General features: G+C 39.5%; 1 protein-coding gene across 1 annotated transcript in view; it reads left to right on the top strand.

Moving 5' to 3' along the window:
• LOC103373113 (diacylglycerol kinase zeta-like) overlaps positions 1-22,013 on the top strand; it is a 74,186-nt gene that overhangs the window by 20,615 nt on the left and 31,558 nt on the right. Inside the window, exons 2-11 of the mRNA XM_008302928.1 lie at positions 14,949-15,054; positions 16,458-16,553; positions 17,513-17,590; positions 17,676-17,732; positions 17,816-17,884; positions 19,144-19,215; positions 19,311-19,427; positions 20,033-20,107; positions 20,231-20,332; positions 21,557-21,639. Coding sequence (XP_008301150.1) covers positions 14,949-15,054; positions 16,458-16,553; positions 17,513-17,590; positions 17,676-17,732; positions 17,816-17,884; positions 19,144-19,215; positions 19,311-19,427; positions 20,033-20,107; positions 20,231-20,332; positions 21,557-21,639 — 855 coding nt within the window. The remainder of the gene's footprint in view (positions 1-14,948; positions 15,055-16,457; positions 16,554-17,512; positions 17,591-17,675; positions 17,733-17,815; positions 17,885-19,143; positions 19,216-19,310; positions 19,428-20,032; positions 20,108-20,230; positions 20,333-21,556; positions 21,640-22,013) is intronic.

The raw sequence follows: 22,013 nt of genomic DNA, 5'->3' as shown, positions 1-22,013 counted from the left end.
ACTTTCTGAATCTGTTTTCTTTTTAATCAAATAACTTGAACTCATTAGGATTAGAAAGAATCTTTAGTTGCAGCTGTTTTAACCTGAACCAAAAGATGTAAAAACAATACAAGTAAATAAAATAAAGCAACAGTTTGTATTCATCATTATGAGTTAAGAAAACTTATAAAGAAATTATATTCAACCAACAAACTATATTGAGTTACGTGAATTAGTTTTTCCACTTCAGTCAAAGGTGTTTTTTTTAAATTATTATTAAGGACTGGTAGCAAAAACACAAAGTTTTTAAGTTGATAAAATTTAAGTTGCTCCAACTCATTTATTTTATTGGCATTTTTGTTAAATTGGTAAAATTAAAAGAACTGAATTTGCTCCACTGTTGAGCAGGTAGGAGCCCTGAAACCCTGACCTGAGGTAAAGAAAACAGAAGTTATCGAGCCAATTTTATTAAATGACATCAACTTGAATTCAGTTTTAAACCAACTGACGCAGAAATCTGAGTTTAAATTACAAACAGTGTTAAGTTGATGCAACATTATTATGTTGACAAAAAACATCAAAGTGATAAAAGCGTTTGTCTAAATCAGTAAATTCAATTAAATTCAATGTGTTGGAGGTTAGTTGCAATTTTTTAGAACAATTTCTGGATTGAATTTTAATTAAAGAACTCCCCAAAGTTGCATTTTATTTTCTGGCACTTGGCTGCCAGGTTTGAGTTTTTTACTTTGTCTTTTCTTGTTAATTTAACAATAATTAATTAAATGTCCCTCTGGCGGCGTTTATTCAGAGGCGATGACTGAACCCTCCTGCTGTAAAGTTCTTTTGTTTGTATTCTCAGTGTGCATTTGCATCCTGGTGCGTTTCTTGTTCATTTAATAAGAATGAATTTAATTTCCCTGCGGCGCCGCTGATGTTTATTCCAACAGAAACAAACAACAAACAACAAACAACTGAACCTCTCTGGTTTAAAGTTTGTTTTTCTCTCGTGGATGTTAAAAATCTTTTCCACTAAATGACAAACAGTGGCGGATGCGGTTGCCATGCCACTCCGTCCATAGCAACGGCAGAAGCCAGCAGCAGAATTTGATTCTTGAACAGCCTAATGAGGAACACGATGAGCATGTCGGTCCTGCAGGAACCCGATGACTCAGAACGCAGCGTTTGGACACATTAGCATGCAGACACCGCTTCCTGTTTGTTTGTCCCCCCCCCACCTTTAAAAAAAAAAAACTGGATCCATAATGCAGCAGGGGCCTTGAAGTGTTAATGAAGAGTATTCTGGGATGTCTGGCGGCTCCATTCATCTGCGCTGAAGTGAGCGATTACAAAAGGACGAGCGGCTGGCGAGGCTGGTCCGGGGTCAGTCGCTCTGAGCAGGTTCAGCCGCTGCTACAGAGTTATTTTAAAACTCTCTCTCTCTCTTTCCTCACTCACTCTCAGCCTCTCTCGCCCTCAATCTTTCCTTCTTCATCCGAGCAGGACTGACCGACCGCTGCCTCTCAGGTTGTATTGAACTCAGCTGCTTCTTCTCTGTAGTTTTAGTGACATTCACTGTTGTGCTTTTTGTCTCCTGTTGCTTGTTGTGTTGTGAAGCTTTTATTCTCCTTCTCCCTCCTGCTGGACCACCTCAGATAGTTCTGTGTCGACCTGCTGCTCGATCACTGACTTAGTGACACAGATTACACTGGGATTAGTCTTTTTCTGTCTCCAACGCACCGACGCTCCAGAACAAGTTTAATTTATTTTTCTAAATCAAAGCAGCAGAACAGAAACCTTTGTCAGAAACTGTGACTTCAGATCACAAACTGTTCTCACTTTCATTTTGCTTTTAGTCTTGAATGCTGGTTACAGTTTGTGATGGTGAGAAAAGTACATCGTGTGTCTTGTTTTATGACAGAATAAAACCATTTAATTAACAGCAAAGTAAACAAGAACTGTGAGCAGTCGCACCTGTTCTGTGTTTCCATCCACCTGGTTTTTATAGTTTAACCCTCTGAACTCCAGGCAGCTTTTCTGTGTTTTTTTTTCCTCACCGTGGCTCATTTTTCACGGCAGGATAAAGTCCTGCACCTCTGTGGAAACAGAACAGCCATGAAGGAGGAAACACAACTCAGAAATAATGTCCTGTATGTGGCATGACACGGGTAGAATGACGTAAATCATTAAAACAAAGTTGAATTTCTTTAATTATTTACTTTACAAACAGGGGAAAACCCTGGAGTCAACATGTACAATGTTCTCCAAGTGACTGCAGCTGTTACCAACACTGGACAAATGCCATAGACATTTTACTGCTCTGTGGAAACACTGCCTGCAGTTCAGCTGAAAACTCTTTGAATTTTTGTCACGTGACTGTTGGTCACAGCCGAGTCACTGATGGCTTCACAGTTGCACTAAAAAACTTTGAATTATTATTATTTTTTAATAGCATTTATTAATGCAAACAGAAAATTATTCATAATTTTTGGTTATTATATATTTGATTATTTTCCACCTGGAAATCGGGCATCACAGATGAGTCGTTCAAGGACCGTGGGGAAAATCTGAAATTCTTTGTTGTTATGGTTTCTGGCTGATTTTCTTTCTTGCTTGCTTTCTTTCTTTTTCTTTCTTTCTTTCTTTCTTTCTTTCTTTCTTTCTTTCTTTCTTTCTTTCTTTCTATTTATTTATTTATTTCCTACCCAGGGTTTCAGAGTTCAGAGGATTAATGCAAATTTCCAGTTTCTGCATGAAAACCCTGATTGGAAACGTATTAAAGGCAGAGCTGCACCAATTAATCACTTCGTTAAATATTAAATTAACCAGCACCTGTTTTGGTAATAGGTTGGTTGGTTTGGGTCTCTTCTTAAGAAAAAACAAAGTCTACCATTTCTGATTCCAGCTTCTTAAATGTGAATATTTTCTGGTTTCTTTCCTCCTTTATGACAGTGAACTGCACATCTTTGGACAAAAGACACAAGACATTTGTCATCTTTGGTTTTGGGGAAATATTCACATTTAAAAGCTGCTCTCAGTGAATCTTTGTCATTTTTCTCACTATGTAGCAGCTGCAGCCTTCGCTTTTTGAGTTTTCATTCTTTCTACGCAGGTTTTTTGTGCAAAAAAATGTCAAACAGGTGGTTGGAAACACTGATGGGGAAAAAAAGCTTGTTCGTCCTGTAGAAATAAAGTTTTCTATCAGTTTATATGAGCAAATAGAAACTGTGCATAAAAACAGGTGGATGAAAAACACTTATGGTGGTCATATAATGATGTTAATAATGAGTGAATGTAAGTAACCCGTTAAGTGTTCACTAAAGAGTAAATACACGATCAAATGCTAAAATAAGATATAAAACTTATGACAACATTGCAGAATACAGTCGAAAACAACAAAATTACTTTTGCTCCCTTGATCTTCTCAGAGAGGTTTAGTAAAAAAAAATAAAAATAAAAATAAAAAAACCCGTTAAAAGTGGTTTATAAGTTGTTGAATTATTTTAAAAAGTCAGAAATATTTAGTGAAAAAATTGCAATTAACAACAACAGTATCTTCATTTAAATGAAAAAAGACAATTCAAATATTCTGGTAGTTTAATCGTAGCAGCTGGACTTGCTTGAGTTCCTTGAAGACGTTTCATCCAAGAGGCTTCATCAGTTCTGACTGACTAGTTGGGAGCTCCACATACTAATATCCTTTAGGAGCCATAAACACCTGAGTTTCAGTTTCAACTGGGGGTTTGTTGCTCCTCCCCCTCGTTATCCATCCATCATCTATACGTCGCTTAATCCTCAATAGGGTCATGGGGGGCTGGAGTCTGTCCCAGCTGACTCAGGGTGAAGGCAGGTTCACCTGGACAGGTAACCAGTCTATCACAGGGCTACACTTAGAGACAGACAACCAAGCACACTCACATTCACACCTACGGACAATTTAGAATCACCAATTAACCTCAACATGTTTCTGGACTTGTGGGAGAACCCAGAGAGAACCCATGCTGCACGGGGAAAACATGCAAACTCAAAGCAGAAAGAAAGGGTGTTCTCACCGGGATGCAAACCAGCGACCTTCTTGCTGCGAGACGACGGTGCTAGCCACTGAACCACCTTGCAGCCTCCCCGTTATGTGACTCGTTAGTGCTCCCCCTGCCACAAAGACATTCGTTAGGGTCTTTTGTCGCTAGGTGTGAATGTGGTTTCATCTTCCTGGAGAGAACTTAGAAGATGATGCTGCTTCTTCTTCTTCTAACGTTGTTTTAATGTTCTCCTCCAGCGTCCAGCAGCTCTTTGTTCACCTGTCGCAGCATTTTGTTTGTTTGTTTTACTCAGTTCATCACCTGCTGCTGTTTGTCGGAGCAACAATAACTGTGATTATGAATCAGCGTTACTGTCTGATGTTTGGTTTCTGCTGCTTCGTGTTTAGAATCAGGATCAGCGATTTAATCATAAAGACTCACTAAACAGGATATGAGCCATAAAACATGTCAACACATGAAAAGAAACAGAAGCTGCACCGACTGAAGGTCACGGTTTGTAGCTGAAATACGTATTTTCAGAAGGTCTTCTGATATGAAGCTTTACAAAAACATCAATCAGAGTGTTTGTTGCAGCTTTGAAGTGTGTTAAAGATGAATGACGGGCAGCTGGAATGTAAATGTGAAACAGTTGGAGACATAAAAATGAAACTAATAATAAATAAACTATAATCAGAAAAAAAACAGTATATGAAAGACACAAGTAAAAAGTAAATGAGAGGGAAGAGGCCATTTTTAAATATTAGGACAATAATATGATTGTTACATAAAAAATATATAAATAAAAAGTACATTTTAAATATTTCTTTTAAAAATGTAAAATTAGCTGACAATATTATTACGTCACCATATCTCAGGGAAACACTAACTATACCGAACAGAACAAACTTGTGCTCACAGTCAACGATCTAACAGAAAAGTACAGTAAATTCTAGTATTTTGCTGCAGCCTCACGTACAACAGTAATGCATCATATTTCAAATGCACCTAATTTGTACAACAGGTCTTGAACGCATCACTGTTTAAATGCTCTTAATTCATAAAATAACAAACGAACGCATTACAGGTGAAATGCACCTGTTTTGTACAACAGTATGTAAAGGTATCATTGGTCAAACGCATTTGTTTAGTACATAAGTCTGTGAATGCATCACTGTTTAAATGCACTTAATTGTACAACAGCAAGTGAACGCATCGCCATTTAAACACACTTAATTCAGAAAACAGTAAGTGAATGCATCGCCATTCAAATACATGCATTTTGTACAACAACAAGTGAACACATCGCTGGTCAAGCATGCCTTTTTTTAGTACAGCTGTACGTGAATGCATCACCGGTTGATTGCAGGTGTTTTGTAAAACATGTGAGCGCGTCACTGTTCAAATGCACTTTGTTCGTACAGCAGTCAGTGAATGCGTCACTGTTTAAATGCATTTAATTGTACAACAGTCAGTGAAGGCACCACTGCACTGTTTAAACACGTGTTTTGTACAACAGTCTGTGAACCCATCGATGTTTAAATGCATTTAGCAAATACGACTGCAAGTGAACACATCATCATTTAAACGATTTGTAAAACAGTAAGTGAATGCATCACCGTTCAAAAACACTTTTTAGTACAACTGCAAGTGAATACATCGAATGCTAGTATTTTGTAGAACATGTGAGCGCGTCACTGTTCAAATGCGCTTAGTTTGTACAACAGTCAGTGAGTGCATCTCTTTTCAAATGCACTTATTAGCATAGCAGTCAGTGAACGCATCTCTGTATAGATGCTCTTAGTTCATACAGCAGGCAGCCGTTCAGAGACACCTGAAACCTGCGATGAGGGTCTGAACTTGTAATACTTTAATGTTAATGAGCGTAACACAGCTGCCAGCCAGATGTGTCTCGGCGTGAAGCTGCAGTAACTCGATGACTGACCGAGTGTTTCCACTGAGCCGCTGTAACTTGTACCTGAGGACGGAGGCCTTGTTGCCCGGCGTCGTGTTTCCTGTGATCTGTCCGACGGCGGCAGAGAAACCTGAGCGGCTGCAGCTCAGACAGGTGACAGGTGAGTCTGCTCAGTGAAAGTGAGCAGCAGCAGCTATAAATAGAGAGGTTTCCCTAATCAGGTCATCAGCACAGTGACCCGCACAACGCTTCCGTCACTGGAGCTCAGAGCAGAGATCAGGATCAGCGTCGACCTCAGACGCACACAGACCTACACTCAGTAAAGATACTAGCAGGGATTAAATGTGACCACGTTGTCCTGCTTCTGTGATTCTTTTACCAAAATCTGAAGTCAGGAGCTCACATCCAGATCATTAAAACACAAAGTTGAGTTCCTATTTGTGGCTGTTTTGTGGGTCTTTGTGATTGTTTTTGCATCTGTGCTTTGTTTTGTGTCTGTTTCTGGTCGATTTGTATCTCTTTGTTGTGGTTTTGTGTTGGTTTTTTTGTATTTTTGTCACTGTCTTCTTGCTATTTGTGGTTGTTTAAGGTCTCTTGTTGTCATTTTGAGTATCTTAGTGGTTGTTTTTTTGCCTTTTTTCATTGTTTTCATTCTACTTGCAGTTGTTTTACGTCCTCCTCTGGTCATTTTGTGTCTCTGCGAGGGGTTTTGTGTCTGTTTATAGTCCTTTTTCATCTTTTTGTGGTCATTTTGTGAGTCTTTGCAGTTCTTTATTGACTCTTTTTGGCAAATTTGTTTCTATTTGTAGTTGTTTTGTATGTCTTTCTTCTTGTTTTGTGCATCTTTGTGGTTGTTTTGTGTCTCTTTGTAGTCACTTTATGTCTCTTTGTTGTTGTTTTGTGTATCTTTATTCTTGTTTTGTGCCTCTTTGTGGTTGTTTTCTGTCTTTCTTCTTGCTTTACATGGCTTTGCAGTGGTTTTGTGTCGCTTTGTGGTTGTTTTATTTCTACTTGCAGTTGTTTGACGTCCTCCTCTGGTCATTTTGTGTCCCTGTTAGGATCTTTGTGTCTCTTTCTAGTCCTTTTTCATCTTTTTGTGGTCATTTTGTGGGTCTTTGCAGTTCTTTTGTGACTCTTTGTGGCAATTTTGTTTCTATTTGTAGTTCTTTTGTATGTCTTTGGTCTTGTTTTGTGTCTCTTTGTGGTTGTTTTGTGTCTCTTTGTGGTGGTTTTGTGTCTCTTTGTGGTTGTTTTGTGTCTCTTTGTGGTTGTTTTGTGTCTCTTTGTAGTTATTTAATGTCTCTTTGTTGTTGTTGTTTTGTGTATCTTTATTCTTGATCTGTGCCTTTTTGTGGTTGTTTTCTGTTTTTCTTCTTGTTTTGAGTGTCTTTGCAGTGGTTTTGTGTCTCTTTGTGGTTGTTTTTTGTGTCTCTGCAGCTAGTTTGTGTCTTTCCTCTTGTTTTGTGTCTCTTTGTAGTTGTTCTGAATCTCTTTGTGGTTGTTTTATCCATTTTCTGTGAGTTTGTGTCTCTTTATGTCACGTTGTCACTTTAATTGGTTCTAATCTCGTAGTAGAAACCATTTGTTTAGACTCACACGGTTGTGTTTGTGTTGCTGGAGTTGGATCAGTGACATTGCGGTCACAGTCTAATTGCTGGTGTAATGTATTTATTTGGAGAAGCCAGCGGGCCGTCCAGTCTTTAATTACTGTTGTTGTTGTTGTGTGTCACAGCGGCGACATCCTCCTGTTGTCGTGCTGCTCAGCCTGTGGAGAAAAGCCCACATTTCCTCTGACTGCTCTATAATTCATGATGCTGCAGGAGTCCGACGCCTCCATAGCATAGAGCAGCACCGAACTGGCCGCTCAGGCTCAATGAAGCTCAGCAGTGGTGGTTCTGAGGCGTTCAGGGGAATCTGGGAAATTAGCAAACCTGCTCAGGCTGCTGATGGACAGAAAACATTAAAAACATCCAGCTGAGTCGCCTCCATGAGGTTTGGTCGATCACTGAAACCCTGAATGGGGCTGAGCCAGTGACACCTGTCCTCACCTCCTAATGCTCAGGTGTGGAGACGCCTTCAGGTGGAGCTGCATCTCCAGGTCATGCTGCACCGTTTGGCTGCAGCTCCGTTGTGCTCAGGCCAGTTCCTGAAGAGCAGATTAAGTCGGGATTTTCCGGTTATCTCGGCTGAATTTAGCCGTGACTCGGTTTCATGAGCGCAGCAGCAGCTCCAGACCAGGCTGACAGCCAGCCTTGATTAATCCTGTTCACTCAGCTGTCAATCCAATCGTGTTTTTAACAGGTGCTTCACGTCCTGAAGTGTTTTTGCTTTCTTGCTATTAGTCAGCATTGAAATGCTGCAGATGTAGTGCTGGTAGAAAGTGTTTGCTCGTGTCAATCATGGTCAATTTAATTTGGCTTTTTTGACAAGAATTCACCGAAAAACTAAACACTGTCCTGTCGAAGTGAAAACAGATTTCTACAATGTAATGCCAATTAATTAAAATATAAAAAGTATTCACCTCCTTAGAGCCAGTATTTAGTAGATGCATTCCAGACAGTTACATCTTTCAGCCTGTGCTGATCTCAATCAGCCTGAACATCTGGACTCTGCAATTTTACATTTTCTGCATTTTTCTTTGCAAAGCTGCTCAAACTCTGTCAGGATGTTAATGAACAGCTCTTTTTAAGTCCAGCCAGAACTTCTCAGTTGCATTGAGGTCTGGACTCTGATTTGGCCTCCAGAACATCCACCTTGTTGTCTTTAAACCATTTCTGTGGAGCTTTGACTGTTTGCTTCAGGTCATTGTCTTGATGGAAAACAAATCTTCTCCAGAGTCTCAGATCTCCTGCAGACTGCATCAGGTTGTCCTCCAGGATTTCCCTTCACTTTGCTGCATTTATTTATCCTCTACCTTTACAAGCCTTCCAGGGCCGGCTGCTGAGAAGCATCACCACATAATGATGCTGCCACCACCATGCTTCACTGTGGAGATGCTTCACAGCTTTCTTTCTTACATGTTTCACTTCCTCATACGCACCTCTTAGCAGCTGCAGCTCACTGAGTGCAAAATCTTCTCCACTTCAGCGTCACTAAATCTGTGATCAATCTTATGGTCTGTTGAAGAAATCCTTGAACATCCTCTAAATGACTTACAAGTGGCTTCCCCTAATCACACTTCCTCCACCTACTTTGGTCAACGTATAAATCCAGGATGCGCCAACTAAACTTAAGTCAAGTGTCCCATTTTCCTTCATCCCGGATTTCTGAATTCTGCTTCAGTGAAAGAGCCCTCAGGTTGCTGTTCTTCTGTCTGCAGCCACAGAACTAAACTTGATGCTAGTTTTTGTGGCTGCATGAACGAGTAAATCTGATTATTCTGGTTAAATATTTGAAGCAGTTTGTTGTTTTAGAAAAAAAAAGAAAAGTTGGAAATGTGATGCAGCAAAATGTTCAAACTCAGTGTTTCGTCTAAACTCAGAGTGTGAATATTGTGGAGTTTTAGCCACGTTGAGTGAAAAATTATATCGCAAGAAATTGTTTTTATATACAGCTGGGAAGTCGTGTCATAGCTGTGATATAAATGTCAATAGATTCATGTAATTAATAGGTAATCACTCATCGTCCCTGCTGGGTTTTTTTCATCAGTCAAAGCCAAATTTATTTATAATGCGCATTTAAAAACAGCAGGAGTTGAGTGAAAGTGCTGCATAATTAAAATAGCAAACCATGAAAACACATTAAAACAGAACAACTAAAAGATAAATGTGATGAAAACAATTAAAACACATCGACAGATAATCACGGTGTTGCGTTCTACTTGAATTGTCTGAAGTCGGAGCAGAGATGCTGCGATAAACGTCTTACGGTGCACGTTTATGTGGCCTTACGGTCGGAACTCTAATTTTTGGAACGCTGTGGACACGTGTTGGCACCTGGTCAGTTTGCTTTTCTGTGACTAGCTTGAATTTTTCCAGATTTGCTGCCTGTATGACAGTAAGAACAAGTCACATTCAGTCAGTGTGGTGGTCCAGTAGCTCTGTAGTTCTGCTTTACGGTGATAATAAAATACAGAACTGTGCAAAGGTTTCAGACTCTTTGTCCTTTTCAGGCACTCAGTAGGCACAGATGTCAGGGAGATGCAATATTTAGAGCCGATTAAAACATGAAAGAAGCCGGAATAAGTTTTTCTATATAGAAAAACTGCTGTGATGTTCGTCACTGATGCAGAAAAGACACAAATTGGTGCGTTTATAATCACCAGAATGCAGGTACATGAAGCATTTGATGCTCATAATGTCCAGACATTGAACAGCTCATGTGCTTCATGTGTTTCCTCCCAATGTTCAAACCTCCACTCCTAAAAACAATGTAAAAATGAAATAAACTCAGCAGTTTGCATCAATCTTTTAGAGTTCAACAACTTCGAATGAAACTGCGTTTGACCGACAAGCTACAGTGAGTTATGGGAATCAGCTTGTCCTCTACAGTTAAATGTATTTTTAATTATTGAATGACTGGCATCAAAAATACTTGGTTAGGTTTAGAAATGACATCATTGTTTGGTGGTAAAATACGTCTTTTATGTTACAAAGCTGCGTTTTGTAGTTTTCCAGGGTCACGACTTCCCTTAGTCACACAATTGCAGAAGCTTTCCAACGTTACTGAGCTTACTTTGTGTTTTTTATTTATTAAAGTCGATAATAATGCACCTAATGAACCAACGAGAAGCTGGAGGAGGTTCCTGCTGGTCTATAAATGTATTTGAATCATGTGGAATGATAACAGGAAACATGAGCTGAGCGAAGGTCGGATTTTTTAAGTATCTTCTGTAGGGCCTGACCGATATGGATTTTTTGAGGCTGATGCTGATTCCGATATTTGGCAGAAAAAAATTCCGATATCCGATTAATCGGTTCACTTATTAACTTCCTGTTTGGTTCCAACCATAAATACCTCTTTAGAAACCCCAAGAAACCCTTTACTGTCCCACATTATTTTGTTTGTCAAGCAGTTTTTCTTTGTTTTCTTAAATTGTTTTTATAGTTGTAGTCTTTTTGAGATCCGTAAGTTTACCCACAAACTGATCAACATCTGCCCTTCATGGTGATACGAGCCGATGGCTTCTTCAAATTTTGCTTCGGTGCTGCTCAAGTCAAGCAGAAGGATTGACCTTCTTCGTTTATTTACGCTGGTCAAAGTTAGACTTAAAATGTAAATGCAGTCCATGTGCTCCTTCTTCTAGTTTATTGGAGCAAGCTGTGAGTAAGTTGTGTTGTGATGTATCAAAGAGAGAGTTGAGTATTTTGAGCAGAGCGCTGTCTTAGAGTCTATGAAAGCAAAGGGCGGGAGTTTCCATCCCTCTACCTTGCTCACTTGTCCCGCTGATGACTTCCTGTTAGTGCCTGAAACCTTTGCACAGAGCTGGAACATCGCTGCACCTTTGACCTTCCAGTCCTAACCTGTCCAGGCTTCAGGCTAACAGCTGTTTGCGTCCACAGAGGACTCTTTCAGGAGTCCATCCGTCTCCGCGTCCGTCATGGACACGTTTTTCCGTCGTCACTTCAAGAGGAAGGAATCGTCTCTGCAGTTGGATGCGGACGGCAAATCGTGCCGCCAGCGGAGGCCCAGCGTGGCCGTCCCCACCAGCAAGGCCCGCCGGAGGTCCAGCGCCGGGCTGCCGTCCTCCACTCTGTCCCAGCGGCGGCGCTCCAGCGTCCAGCTGCCGGCCGGGCCTCCGAGTGCAGGCGGCGGCCGTCTGGCCAAGACCTCGGCCAGCTGCAGGTGGGTGGGACACACCCGGAGGCGCTCCAGCACCACCACCCCCAGCCTCAACCCCAGGTTCGCCGTGCGCAGGAGGAAGGTGGGGAAGCTGCGCACCATCGACACCCACCTGCTGGGCCCGTCCATGCTGCTGGCCAGCCTCATCCAGATGGCCGAGGAGGAGGAGGACGAGGGGGCGGGGCTACCGGCAGCAGAGCAGCAGGTGGAGGTGAGGGGCGGGGCCAACAACATCAGGATGTTCTCGCGCTCCAGCAGCCTCCACTCGGACGGAGATGACGACAGCAGCGACTACTCCTGTGGCAGCCAATCGGACGGCAGCGAGCCGTCAGAGGCGGAACATCTGGCTGAGGAGGACCCCGCCGCCTCCTGGTCCCCTGAGGCTCACCGCTCCCCGGCCTCCACCCCGTCCTGCTCCTCCGTCCTGGAGGTGAAGAGGCCCCAGCTGCTGTCGCGGCCCCTGATCCGGGCCCCTCGCTGCCTGCGGAGGAACTCGTCGCTGCTTCACGCCGGAGACTCGGCTCCCTACAGCTGCTACCGAGTCGCCAGCCAGAGGAAGAGGAGGAGGATCTCCACCATCTCCAAGGCCGGCAGCCCCTGGCCGGGCCGAGGCCTCCCGCTGCCCAGCCGCAGGAGCTCCGTCTACTACCTCAACCACCCGGGCTTCTGCAGGGGCCCCGGGGCCCTGAGCCCGCTGGGGGCCCACAGCTACGACTCCCGGCTGGAGAGCTGGAGCGCCTTCCTGCTGTATGTCTGTGCTTCAGTCCAGTGTCGATGTTGTTTTATGTGCGTCAGAGTTTCACCTTCTGAACCCTGAAACCTGCCAACGTGTTCGAAAAGCATCTTATCTTTAAAAAAATAAACATTACAATGACACCAATGGTCAGAGCTGAAAGAGTTTCAGATCTTCAACTTCCTCACAGTCCTTATTGTGATGAGCAGCTTTGTTGATTAAATTAACCAAAAATAATTCTCTCATATAAAAGTTCCATCCATCCATTATCTATACATCTTAATCCTCACTAGGGTCATGGGGGGCTGGAGTCTGTCCCAGCTGACTCAGGGTGAAGGCAGGTTCACCTGGACAGGTAACCAGTCTGTCACAGGGCTACACTTAGAGACAGACAACCAAGCACACTCACATTCACACCTACGGACAATTTAGATCATATAAAATTTGCATTTTATATTTTCTTATTGTTTATTTTTGCTTATTTATTTGTATTCATGGTGGTGGGAGCTTCACTCTTTGTGCTGTAACAACCTGATTCCCCTCTGGGGTAATAAAGTATTTCTATTCTAAAAATTCTTCCAAAATAAGATGTTTGGTCTGAACAGATTTAGAAAAAAATTCAAAGTTTCTCTGAGGCAGCTGAGAAGTTGTGATCGCTTTGACAAAGAGTTTTGGGATTTTGGCTGAACTGCAGGCAGTGTACACAGAGAAGAGAAGAGATAAGTATAAAAACCTAAAAGTATAAAGAGTAAGATCATCTATAGCATCCAGAGACACATTTTTTCCAGTGTTTGTAACACCTGTAGTCACTTGGAAAAAAGTTGATTCCATATTTTTTTTCAATGTTTGCAAAATAAGTGATCAAAGAAGTTGAACTTTCATTTTTTTCTTTTTGTTATTTCTGTCATTTTAACTGTCATACTGCAAAAAAAGACATTTCCGACTTCTCTGTCCTTCTAGTCGTGGTTGTTTTGTTTCCATAGAGGTTTATATTCCAGTTAAAAATGAGCCCACAGTGAGGAAAAATGTTTTAAAAACTTCATGGGTTCAGAGGGTCAAACTGAGATCTGTGCCTCGTAGTCGTCCAGTGAAGGTGGAGAGTTGTTGTGATAGTTTTTAGACTTCTGGACTGTGGTTGTAGATGTGGAAGAAGAGGTTTAAAATAAAGTGTGTTGTTTATCTTCACAGGTTAAATATGAAAGAAAGGTGCCAATATTTACATCACACCCATAAAACCATATTCACAGTTTATTCTAACACTTTAGAAGGAAAGTGTCCTAATGTAGCTCAAAACATCAGCAGGTGTTAAATAAAAGCTCTTTGAAAGGTACTAAAAATGAAAAATATGTATGTCAGAGGTCTTAAATATTTTTTTACAGCATCTTAATGTTACAGAAAATAACCCTGATGAGTGTTAATGATGTAGAATGATGATAATTTCTGAGTTAATTATTCGACACGCAGGAAAAAAGTAAAAACAAGTTGACAAACAAACAACAAAATGAGCTCTGAGGACACAACGTAGATTCATTAGAGTGAATCTCTAATATATATGTTTGGTAGTGGGAGACACTGAGCAGCAGGCTGGAGGCTCGAACTGTGTTCCTCATGAATAAATGATGAAATGATGATTTCTGACGTGAGCTGGAGATTCAAACGTCGTTGGCAGAGTCGAGGCTCATTAGCAGCGACGCTAACGAACACACGACAGACTGTGTGTTTGGTGGAATCCAGATGCCTGAACATGTGACCGAGATCTCAGCAGCAGCAGCAGCATCGTGAAGTTTTATGTGCAAGATGTTAAAAACACAAACTTTAAGGGAGTAAAAACTTCAGATATGGATAAAACACCTCATATTTTTTTTATTTGGAGCTCACTTCAACCTAAAATCCTCAATTTCTGCTCGACTGTCTTTGATTTTCCCACAATTTTAACAGCTTAAAATATAGATATTCATAAAATCATCTGTAAAAATGTAGCTTTACATGTCAAATACTTATATATATGTTTGACTTAAATGCCCGTTAACCCACTTACAGCAGGTGTTTCTTACAAACACTGACATTTGAGGCAGTTTGAGCAACAATATCTTAGAAACTCTAAAAGATAAAAGCCTGAAATTTTCACTTTTATTTCTGATAATGTCATTGATTCAGAATCTGCAAGGTTCCAGAAAATGTATGAAAAAGGTTTTTGATACAACATGAGGTCTTCAGAGGTGATTTTTAAAGAGGACGCTGGTTTAGAAGAAGCTGCAGAAACTCCTGATCTGCTTCTGAACACTGAGATGTTTATAAGCCTGCAGTGTTATGTTCATATAAATAGGAAACAATGGTTTTATATCCTGAATTAAATCAGAGAACAATCTGCAACATGGAACTGATAACACATGACAGAATCTTTGGATGAATTAGACTTAATTTCTCTGATTGTGCAACAAAACCTCAGTTTGTCCTTCACAAGAAAACATCAACAATCAACAGAGTATTATCCGGTTTGAACGCTTCTCCTTTCTTGTGTTTGCAGGAAAGCCATTGCGAAGTCGGGCCTTCAGCACGCCGGGACTCAGCCCAACGTGTCGACGTCTCAGAGCGACTCGCTGCAGGAGCTGAGCAGCAGCGTCGACTGGACCGTGAGTTCAAGTCATCGTGTCAGAACAAACTGAACTCAAGCAGCTCAAACAAGAAGGAAATCTGCTGTTTCTTACCGATGTAGTGCAGCTGTGTTATATTTCTAAATGTTATTATCCACTGTCATGATAACAGTTATAATCTGAAGCAAGACGACGTCCTTAAATGTCCAAAGATCTTCAGTTTACTGTCACAGAGGAGAAAAAAACAGAAAACATTCACACTTACGGAGCTGTAATTAGAGGATTTAGACTTTTTTTCTTTAAAAAGAGCTCAAACCCAGTAATTATCATTTAAATAATTTTATAGTTGAAAACTAAACAATAAATCGTTGCAGTTCTGTTTTAGACTTTTTCTGATTTGATGTAATTTAAAGCAACACGTGAAACATCCGAATGTGTTTCTGTCGAGAATATCAAGAAGATTTAATCCAGTTTCATGAAGATATTCAGGATTTTCACTGTTTAAAAGGAGCTGCAGGAAAAGTTTGAAAGTCTTTAATTAAAACTTCTTATAACTACTGTATTTTTTTATTAGTATATTATGTGTGACTTCTGTAATGTTTGCTGTTACTGTGTCAGACTGCACATTTATAAACAGGTTAAAGCTAATTCTGCAGCGTCTTTGATAAAATGCACTGAGCTGCACTAATATTTAATGTTTTATAACTTAGTATTATTACTACAGATAATTCAGCGCATAGTATAGATGCTGTTCTGTCTTTATCTCTGCAGTATTTTTGTTTGTTGTGTTTATTTTTAGACTTTTTAAAAGTTATTTACATTTTCTCAGTTAGTCGATTCATCTATAAAATGGCAGAAAATGGTGGAAAAATGTTGATCAGTGTTCGTTCTCAACCCAAAGATCTTCAGTTTGCTGTCACAGAGGAGGAAAGACACCAGAAATACACAAGTACTGGTTTTGTTCATGTTTGGATTTTTCCAAAATGTGTGAAGTGAAGTCATGAAGTGAAAATCTCATTTCACAGCCACAGCTTAAGATCATTACTGCTGCCCTGGTTCTTGCAAACTGCAGTAAAAATGAGATATAACTAAGATGTTTTTTAAAAAGTTATTTTACCTTATACCTTTAATAGAAGCATCATAAAGTAGCTCATACATAGCAGCACAGAGCTGATGTTTCTGTGCATCTAAATACAAGTTTGGTCATAATCTGAAAGCATTTGTAGCTACAAGCAAAGAAAAATAAGTTTGTTTCACTTGCTGTCAGTCAGAATGAGGTTTTGTGCCAAAGCTAAGTCAACAAGAGGATGATGAAGTGATGAATGTCAGTCAGACTGTCTGGTTTGAAATTGAAGGTTTACTTTGTTATTTTAAAACTATATCCACATTTCCTGCAGTTCTTTTTTTTCAGTGAAGGAGTTTCTGTGTTTTTTGCTGTGCAGGATAACGCCCAGTTCGGAGACCACATCTGGTTTGAGACCAGCGGCTCCGGAGACTTCTGCTACGTCGGAGAGCAGTACTGCATCGCCAAGTCTCTGGTGAGTTCTGGTAATAAATGATTAGACCAACGTGCAGCCGTAAATGTTAATGATCGGTTTATATGTGGATGTTGGTCTGATTTCCTGCAGCTCAATAAACACTAAAGCGACAAAGCTGGAGCCAATATTACAACTGATCTGTAAATCATTAGTAGTAATAAATTAACCACTAATAAAGGAATTAGTTACAGCTTATAAAGAAGTTTTAAAAAAAAACTGGTTCCAGTGTGATCATAGAGCCTGTAAAAAGTCATTTTAACATTGAATCATGGTCGATATTATTTGACTTTTTTGGACATTACATGAAAAAAAGACTCTTTTATGTCAAAGTAAACACTGATTTACTTTCACAGGCAACAAATTATTTTACATTTTTCATTAATAGACAAAAGTTTTCTGTTTGAAATAGCCTTTAATTCCTAGCTGCTTGGTGACATTTTATTTAGGTTTTAATGTACACACTTTTAGATGTATATTTTCGTGTTGTTTTTTGCAGTTTGTTTTTATTGTTTTACTGCTGTTTTAAGTCATTTTTATTGTTTTTAAGTAATTGTCTTGTTTTCACTGTGAAGCACTTTGGCCGTCCTCTGGGCTGCTGTAAAGAGCTATAGCAATAAACTGTGATTGATTGATTGATTGATTTGTAGAAATTAGGTTTCACTTTGATGTGTAAGAGTCTTTTTTTGGTCAGTTCTTATCAAAAAGTCTAATTAAATTGACAACGATTTATTGTTAAAAAGCAATAAAAGGACAAAACTTCCAAGAGGAACTACACTTTACATCATCTCTGACTGTTAAGATGCACAATGAGTGCAGTAATAAATGTCGACCACCTTCCAGCTCAAACACCATAAAACAACCGACCCTGGTGCTTCTCTGAACCTCCCAACTCCTCCCAGTTTCTTCTAATAAACGCAGCAGGTGTTGTTGTTTAGCGAATCTCTTGTCTTGTTCTGCAGCAAAAGTCCGTTGGGAGGAAGAAATGTGCCGGATGTAAGATCTCGGTGCACACCATGTGCATGGAGCAGCTAGAGAAGGTAAACGCTGCAGCAGCGCCTTTGTTCTGAGGGTTTTTCCTTCTTTTTTTTTCCCTCCTCACAGCGTCTCTTCTTTTGTGTTCAGATTAATTTCAGGTGCAAACCGTCGTTCAGGGAACCAGGATCTCGAGCCATTCGAGAGGTCGGTACCTGATTTGACCCCACAGGACAATCAGAATGAATCAAACGAGGATTAATCTGACTTACAAATGTGCTGTTTTCCAGCCCAACGTTGTTCGACACCACTGGGTCCACAGGAGGCGTCAGACCGGGAAGTGTCGACAGTGTGGGAAGGTGAGACTCTTTACTGACGGTCTGTCCTCGCTGTGTTTATTTTTTAGTATTTTAGTCGAGCATAAATCTGTAAAAGACGCACATATAAATAAATAAATAAATAAACCAGGAGAGACCAGCTGTGCTGCTTCATGCTGGAGGTGATAAAATGAAAACTTCAATCAACACTAAGTCACCTACATAAGAAACACCAAGTGATAAACGTTATAACTTTAATAAGACTTTTACCTGTACACATTCATAAATAGGCTTAAACGGTCAATTTAAACCACATGCTATTATTTACGTATTAATAATATATCCTAACTTTATACATCATATAATGTAGGTTCTAATATAGGTTAAATAAATGTAAATGAGTTATAATATTATTATATTTTAACTTTACTACACTATAACTTAGCATTATTACCTGTATACACTGATAAATAGGATAAAATTGATCAATTTAAATCATATATTATTAATTTTAATATATTGTTAATAATATAATATTAATATACTCTGACATTATATATCATATAAGTTAAATAAATGTAACTAGGTTATTCTATTAATATAACTTTACTACAATATAACTTTTTAATTATTACATTTCTACATTCATAAACAGGCCAAATGGATTAATTTAAATTTGTGTTGTTGTTGTTGTTGTTGTTAATGTATTGTTGATATAATAATATTAATATATGCTGACTTTATATATAAGTTATGACATAATATATCATTTTAATAAATGTAAATAACTTATAATAAAATATTATAACTGCACTACACTATAAATTTTACTTTTATACGCAGATAAATAGGCTGAAATGGATACATTTAGTCATATATTATTTATATCAATATTAATACACTCTATACAGTATAATATAAGTTATAATACTAATATGTTGTAACTTTACAACACTAGAACTTTAGAATTATTACCTGTATACATGAATAAATAAGCTGAAATGGTAAATTTAAATTTAAAGTCAGCTGGTCTTTGATAGAAATGTGTCATTAAAATTGATCAATAATTATCAATATCGACTGAATTAAAGCATTTTATTGTGATTCTTTTATAATAATATAACAAATGACAACCAAAAAGTGACACTAAAACCTCTGATCTCTGGTGTAAACTCTTTTGTTTGGGATATTTTTAAATGAGACTGATCTTGTTTCAGTCCATACTAGCAGATTTGTATATTTATCATTATTGTGTTGATATAATTAATCTGTGTTTTAAGTCTCTGTCCGTCTCCCAACAGGGCTTCCAGCAGAAGTTTTCATTTCACAGCAAAGAGATCGTCGCCATCAGCTGCTCGTGGTGCAAACAGGCGGTGAGTTCGTGTTTCCAAACTCTTGTCCAGAGATAAATGCCGACTTCCTGTCTGTCTCAGCGTCACAGCGATGTCACTTCCTGTCTGCGTTTCAGTACCACAACAAGGTGACGTGCTTCATGCTGCAGCAGATCGAGGAGTGCTGCTCTCTGGGCGCTCACGCTGCCGTCATCATCCCGCCCACCTGGATCATCAGGGTACGCAGGCCTCAGGTACAATCACTCATCTTCATCACCATCCTCATCATCAAGATATAACTGATGACGTCCGCTTCATGTTCCAGAGACAACATACTTCACTCTGTGTGAAACTAAACATGCAGTTGGAGACAAGTGTTATTTAACTTATAAAAACTAATGTATGAAGCCTGTTTTCACCAGAACATAATCAATCAATCAATCAATCAATCAATCAATCAATCAATCAATCAGTCATCCTCATCTCCATCTCAAAGGTCCCATATAGTGAAAATCCATTTTTATTGTATTTTGTGTTGTTGTTGTTGTTGTTGTTGTTTTTTAATAAACTTAGAGGTTTAAACTAAAACTTGTTGTAAGTAACCTCAAATCTCCAAACAACTAGATCAACTCCCAGCTGTATGAGACAGTAGTAATTAATATGTCAACTAATTTCTGGATTAATTGATCAGTTGTTTGGTGGTCGATCAGTGTTTATCATCATGACAAATATCTTGTTTCATCCACAACACAAAGATATTTGGTTTCCTGTCATAGAGGAGAAAATAATCACACTTAAGAGGCTGCAATCAAAGAATTTAGACTTTTCAAATGTTCTTTGTTTGCATTCGTCCCTGCAGACGTCTCTGAAGTCCAGTAAAAAGAAGAAAAGGACGTCGCTGAAGTGCAACAAGTCGAGCAAGAAGGGAGCCGAGGTGACGTCGCCGTTTTCACGTGTTGAGCTCTTTACCAGCTGCTGCAGCCTGAACGTTGTGTTGCTTTGTGCTTTGAATCAGCGTTTACAGCTTTGATATTAACAGGATTCGTGTGTCCGTCAGGTCCAAGATGGCCGCTGGAAGCCCTTCCTGGTGAAGCCAGTTCCGTCTCAGCTCATGAAGCCTCTGCTGGTGTTTGTGAACCCAAAGAGTGGCGGCAACCAGGTAGTTTTAACGCTGCGCTTCACAATCTCGTGTTTCCTGCCCACAAATTTGACAGCTTAACGTTGATTTTCTGAATAAATTTTTCTTAAAGAAGAGAGGAGGATAAGAGCTGCTTCAGACTTTGTTCCTGCAGGTTTTACTCTGATTAAAGTACCGCCACCTCCTATTAATACTTTCTGGATTCAAATTCCAATGAAAGTGTGTGTTTGTTTGCAGCTAATACACAGTTATATGTGTAATTTAATGCATGTATAAACTTAATACTGTTTGTACCCCCCTGGTATGTGCACACTAGTGGCTACAACATAGTGATTAGCAACTTAAAGCACAAAATATCTGGTAAAATTAGATGTTTATAGGTGCATTTATTCATTTATTCCACCTGTATTTAAACTCTGAACACATGAGGCTCAGACGCCTCTTTAACAAGCTGCAGCTGAAAACGAAAACACAAAATGTGGCCACAACCCGGAGAAGAATGACCACGAAACGATTAAAAGGCAAAATTAGGAAAATAATTAATGAATAAACCACTGAGAATACTGAGAGAAAACAGAGTTACATCTTTTAAACCTGTGTTTTTGTAGAATGCACGTTCAAGGCTGCGTCGACGCCTGAACTGCTTCCAACAAATACTTTTTAAAATTATATTTATTAACCAATAAAGTTATTTACGCTACATTTAAGTAGTCACTGATTTATGCCATGAACAGCGAAGGTACTGTGCATTAAAGCGAAGAAAGTGAAATAACAACAGTAATCTTTATATATTGTCGAACACTTTTCAGGTTACAAAGTGCTTCACAAGGTCAGCAGAATAAAACAGATGAGTCACAAAACTGTCAGGGTTTAAAAGAAGAACTATAAAATCAGCTGCTGCAGAAAAATGTTAAAATATACTGGAATTGATCGTCGATGAAACAAAATGAAAACAGCAAAGATGGAAATATTTCAACAAGGACGGAGAATTCCACCTCAACTTCTGCACCTCCATCAAAATTTCAAACTGTTAGACTTGTGTTGTGATGGAAGGACGCTTGGCTTTTGCTTTTTTACGCAGCTCTCTCTGCACACTGAGGGAAATTATAGCTTTCATAACTGGTAAAAGGGTCAATTTCCATCATACAAGTAGGCTGAAGAAGGCTGAAATTAATCACAAACTGTGTCTGTTGTTGTCACACAGTTGCAGCAGTTTGAATTCTTTCGCTTTTGTTTTCCTTCCAGGGAGCAAAGATCATCCAGTCCTTCATGTGGTACCTGAACCCTCGGCAGGTGTTTGACCTGACGAAGGGAGGACCAAAGGAAGGGTAAGATCAGTCACAGTCCTCTGTCCATGACCCAGAAATTAACTGAACTCAGGCATCATTGAGGACACGTCAGTCCCTTTAATGTGTCCAATGAGGAGAGGGTTTGTTTCTAATGTTAGCGATTGAAGCTCGTCACTAAATTTTAATCGTTCTTCTGGTCCAAAACAGGTATTTTAATTGGTTTATTACTTAACTAAATTTGTTCGAGGGACCAGAGTCACCTGCCTCTAGAAACCTGCATCACCTGCACCATTTTGATAAGAAATTTAACTGTTTTTTGCCTCGCTGGCAAACAAGGACGCAGAGAGAGTCTTCTTCCTGAAGGGAAGGCAGCAGCTGTTTAAAGCTACTGACACGGAAACAGCTTGTTTCTT

Source organism: Stegastes partitus, unplaced genomic scaffold (genome assembly GCF_000690725.1).
Source record: "Stegastes partitus isolate 25-593 unplaced genomic scaffold, Stegastes_partitus-1.0.2 Scaffold1909, whole genome shotgun sequence".
Classification (NCBI taxonomy): domain Eukaryota; kingdom Metazoa; phylum Chordata; class Actinopteri; family Pomacentridae; genus Stegastes; species Stegastes partitus.
This window is presented reverse-complemented; position numbering and strand designations above follow the sequence as displayed.